The sequence below is a fragment of the Austrofundulus limnaeus genome, unplaced genomic scaffold, assembly GCF_001266775.1.
Source record: "Austrofundulus limnaeus strain Quisiro unplaced genomic scaffold, Austrofundulus_limnaeus-1.0 Scaffold300, whole genome shotgun sequence".
Taxonomy (NCBI): Eukaryota; Metazoa; Chordata; class Actinopteri; order Cyprinodontiformes; family Rivulidae; genus Austrofundulus; species Austrofundulus limnaeus.
Genome location: NW_013952702.1, coordinates 134,991 through 139,911, shown reverse-complemented (window position 1 = coordinate 139,911; position 4,921 = coordinate 134,991). Strand labels below are relative to the sequence as shown.

The 4,921-nt window shown below is 42.4% G+C and overlaps 1 protein-coding gene across 3 annotated transcripts in view; it reads left to right on the top strand.

Moving 5' to 3' along the window:
• LOC106526917 (SWI/SNF-related matrix-associated actin-dependent regulator of chromatin subfamily E member 1) overlaps positions 1 to 4,319 on the top strand; it is a 15,732-nt gene extending 11,413 nt beyond the window's left edge. For 2 of the 3 annotated variants that reach the window (XM_014021641.1, XM_014021642.1), the window contains exons 8-11: positions 265 to 467; positions 556 to 657; positions 1,953 to 2,214; positions 3,432 to 4,319. In XM_014021641.1, coding sequence (XP_013877095.1) covers positions 265 to 467; positions 556 to 657; positions 1,953 to 2,214; positions 3,432 to 3,637 — 773 coding nt within the window. In that variant the 3' untranslated portion in view covers positions 3,638 to 4,319. The remainder of the gene's footprint in view (positions 1 to 264; positions 468 to 555; positions 658 to 1,952; positions 2,215 to 3,431) is intronic. The other variant, XM_014021643.1, reaches the window with a different exon arrangement.
• The last annotated feature ends 602 nt before the right edge of the window (positions 4,320 to 4,921 follow it).

Genomic DNA, 4,921 nt, shown 5'->3' with positions numbered 1-4,921 from the left:
TTAGATGCAGTGGATTAGATGCAGTGGATTAGATGCAGTGGATTAGATGCAGTGGACTAGATGCAGTGGATTAGATGCAGTGGGTAAAAAGAGTTCCTTAAAGAAGTGCTTTGTCTGTAATCAAACTTTTTTTATTGTAGTTTGTGACATTTTGATTTATTCAACAAAAGAGAAGCTTCTTTTCTTTAACGCGTGTGCGTGTGCGTGTGTGTGTGTGTGTGTGTGTGTGTGTGTGCGTGTGTGCGTGCGTGTGTGTTAATCCAGCATCTTCTCAGATCTCTTTCCTGTCCTCAGAGTTCGACGACGGTTTTTCAGTGAAACATTCGGCCGCTTCTCGTTTCCAGAGGAACCACCGTCTGATCAGTGAGATCCTGAGCGAGAGCGTGGTCCCGGACGTGCGCTCCGTCGTCACCACGGCCCGCATGCAGGTCCTGAARCGCCAGGTCCAGTCCCTCATGGTGCACCAGGTGAGCTCGGACCTCGAGCGCCCCGGCTCCCGTGGCTTCGGCTCGTTGGTGTTAATGAGTTCGATCGACTCTGTGTCTTGTGTCGCAGAGAAAACTAGAGGCGGAGCTGCTGCAGATCGAAGACCGGCACCAGGACAAGAAGAGAAAGTTCATCGAAGCCACAGAGTCCTTCAACAGCGAGCTCAAACGGGTACGCCATCTTTTCCATCAGCTTGGGTCATTGCTCTCTTGCACGCGAGCTTCGGCTCACATGTGGCGTGCAGCTCGGGCCACCAGCTGCAGCTAACTGCAACCATATGCTGGAGAACCGCTGAGCTGTCATCTGCCATTATTTATGGCCTCTGTCAGAGCTGAGCGCAGCGCCGCGTCTTTACAGCAGGGGGCGCCATGTATCCTCACTCATCCTGCAGCTATTCACTGAGAAACAGCAGCCGAACCTCTGAGCCGAACTTCCTCAGGTTCTCTAAGAACATTTTACTCAACTGCACAGGTTTGATCAGAGATAAATGTAAGAAAATGAATGTTCAGTCAGCGTTCACTGTGTTGTTTTCCTGCTTGGAGTTTCTTCTGTTTGTGTTTCAGAATAACTACAGCAGCTCAAATTCAGCTACTTTAACCCTTCACAAATCATTCAGCTCGTTCAGAACATCACAGCCGTGGCTTTTAAAACCCTTTTTCAAATATTTAAATTAAGGAATATACATTTAGATCTTTTCAGGTTACTAGAAAACTTTCTGCTGTTTAAACTCTGCTTTAGCTGCTGTTTTAATAAATTCAGGCTTTAGTTAGTTATTGACTGTAGCTAATGTGGACTAGTTGTAGCCTGTAGCTACTGTTTTTAGAGAAATTGTTTTTATATAATAAAGGGATAGTTCTATAATTAAGGTAGTGTTTAGCATTTTTAACCTTTACCTGTTATTTTGATAAATGTAGTTTTTGCTACTATTTTCATAGTTTTATTTTTTTAGCATTTTTCTAGATTTAGCTTTCAGCTACTATTTTTGTCATTATTTTGAGCTTCTAGTTTGCTAGTTTTATAGTTTAGCTAGTGTTTTACTGGTTTTAGCCTTTAGCTACTGCTGAGTTCAGGTTTTAGCTAATATTTCAGCTTATTTTTATCTACTTGGATCATTTAGCTTTCAGATAGTGTGTTGCTAGTTTTACCTTGGTACTGTTTTGCTGATTTTAGCTTTTATCAAATGTTCTCTTGTTTCTGTTTGTTTTAGCTACAGTTTTGATCAATTTAGCATTCAGCCAGTGTGTAGTAGGTTTTAGCCTTTATCTACAGTAATGCTGATTTTAGCTTTTAGCTATTGTTCTTGTTTTTCCTATTGTTATTGTTAGGTTTTAGCTAATGCTTTGTTAGCTTTTAGCTTTTTCTAATTTTATTTGTTCTGGTGGTTTCAGGTTCAGCTGCTTCAACAGCCTTCAGCTTTTCTCTCCCACAGCAGCAGAAAAGGCTAAAGTTTCAGTTTGTGTCTTCAGCTGTGCTGCATGAAGGTGGAGGTGGACATGGAGAAGATTTCTGCAGAGATCAACGCAGCTGAAGAGGCGGCGCGTAAACGGATGGCCGAGCGGGACAAGGACTCGGGGGACCGAGGAGCTAAAGATGCGCCGGCGTGCGTCCTGGCCGAGGAGGACAAACACGTTTGTTCCACGCACGGCAAGAAGTCTCAGCCGAACCCTCAGAACGAAAGCAGCAACAAGGAGGGAGAAGACGCCGGGTYGAACAGTGCCGACACTCCAGGTGAGTCTCTGTGGAGTCATGTGACTTCCTGTGTCCACAGAGACCTTTTACTTCCTGTTCTCAGTCTGTAACTTCCTGCTGCTCCAGGTCCAAATACAGACGAGGCCTCCAGTGTGATTTAGAAAAGTTCTARCAGTTAACATCTCACCTGTTGCAGATGTCCCTTGGAACAACCTCAGTTTGCAGGAGTGAAGTTTATTTCTGACAGGACTGATGAGCTAATGGCTAGTCCTAACAGGGCCATCATTTTGAAACTTCAACACATCCGTCAACTTTTATTTTATTTAAACCTGATATTATGCTAACAGCTAACCGTTTAAACTGAAGATGTTAAATAGCTACCTGCAGCAGGTAAGATATTTACAGTCCAGGCACTTTCAACAGAACCCCACCTCAAAAGATTTTAAATATTGTCTTTATAGACAACAAACACACTTTTTATTTAAAACTAAACAACAAATACAAAAAAGATCACTAAATACACAGAAAATATATATAAAAAACATTTGTGGTCGTAGTAGTAGTAGTAGTAGTAGTAGTAGTAGTAGTAGTAGTAGTAGTAGTAGTAGTAGTAGTAGTAGTAGTAGTAGTAGTAGTAATAGTAATGGTAGTAGTAACAGTAGTAGTAGTAGTATAAGTGAAAGTAATTGTGGTAGTAGTAGTGAAGGTAGTAGTAGTAAAATTGAAAAAAGTAGTAGTAGTATTACTACATGTCATACAGGTTGTAATAGTAGTATTAGTAGTAATAGTTGTAGTAGTATTACTATTTGTACTGGTTGATAGGTAGTTTTAGTAGTAGTAGTAGTAGTAGTAGTAGTAGTAGAAGTAGTAGAAGTAATACTGGTCATAAAGGCTGTAGTAGTAGTAGTAGTAGTAGTAGTAGTAGTAGTAGTATTAATACTGGTTATAAAGGTTGTAGCAGTAGTAGTTGTACAGTATGTGTTAGTAGTTGTGTGTGTTTTTTTAGTACAGTAGAATTTGTTTTACAAAGTAAATTTTACAGTCGTGTAAAAAAATACTTTCAACCCATTCCTGATCCTCTGATTGGTTCAGTTTTAGTGTTAATCCTGGATCCTGATCCTCTGATTGGTTCAGTTTTAGTGTAAATCCTGGATCCTGATCCTCTGATTGGTTCAGTTTTAGTGTTAATCCTAGATCCTGATCCTCCGATCGGTTCATTTCAACAATAAATAATCAGATTATTATTTTTAATCCAGGGAAGCTGAAGGCCTCCGAGGAGCTCGATGTTCATCCAGGAAGTGACGAGGCGGCGTCCGAGGACAAGGAGAGCGTCCCGGAGGGGGTCCTGGAGGAGGGAACCAGTGACAGCAACACGGGCTCAGAGACCACCTCGGCTCAGACTGAGGACCCTGGTCCCGGTGAGCCGGCTGAGGGTCCCAGCAGGACCCGGGCGGCCCACTGAGACCGGCAGCAGACTCTGAACCAGCCGCGGGGCCCGTCCTTTCAGAAACCGCACAATGTGACGTCTGTCTGTCCTAGCTCTTGATAAACAAAAACAACATGTCTGCACTCACAGCCGACGCCGCGGTTAGCTCGRTCAGCATCATCGGCTGCTAAAACAAGCCGCAGAAACCTGCAACGGTGTTTTCTGCCAGTAAAATCGACACTTTAATCTGGGCTTTAACGCTTTAATGATAACTTTAGAATGATACTTTCTCCTCTTTTTGTTTGTTTCCTGACTCGCTGTGTTAAGCCCCGCCCCCCATGTGAAGCACCAAGTTTCAGAAGAGCTGGCCCTTCTTCAGCACATGTTGATACATATCTTAAAACAAAAATACTAGGTGTTATATTTCAGTGTGTGGTCGTCCTGCTGTTGCTTCGGTTGTTTTGCATGCTGTAGTTTTTGTTTTTGAAACGAGCTGGAGTTTTTTTTTTGTGTACTCTCTGTATCAGTATTACAGTGGCAGTATTGTCTCAGGAGTATGTAGTCGTTAAGTAGTACTTAATCTTTATTTATTATCAGCGTTTTGAATATTGTTGGTGTACCGGGTGCTGCGGGCCCGGCCCATCTTTCAGTGTGAATCATCGATGCTGTAAAATACTTGACTACCAGTGTTCTGAAGTTTTACTGGCTGCCAATCAAATCAAAGCAGTACACTTAGAACATGTGTGTTGTTCCGGTTAGAACATGTGTGTTGCTTCGGTTAGAACGTGTGTTGTTCCAATTAGAACATGTGTGTTGTTCCAATTAGAACATGTGTGTTGGTCCGGTTAGAACATGTGTGTTGTTCCGGTTAGAACGTGTGTGTTGTTCCGGTTAGAACGTGTGTGTTGTTCCGGTTAGAACGTGTGCGTTGTTCCGGTTAGAACGTGTGCGTTGTTCCGGTTAGAACGTGTGTGTTGTTCCGGTTAGAACGTGTGTGTTGTTCCGGTTAGAACGTATGTGTTGTTCCGGTTAGAACGTGTGTGTTGTTCCGGTTAGAACGTGTGCGTTGTTCCGGTTAGAACGTNACTTTTTTTCTTAAAGAGCTGTTTGTTCTGACTGTAAATATAAATAACTATGTTGATCCTAAAACTGTGTAAATGTAAGAACCAGCTACATACTCTGTAGGTACCAGGTACATGCCCTGTAGTACCCAATACATACCCTATAAGTACAAGGTACATATGCTATAAGTACCTGGTACATACCTATAAGTACAAGGGCTATAAGTACCTGGTACATACCCTATAAGTACAAATGCTA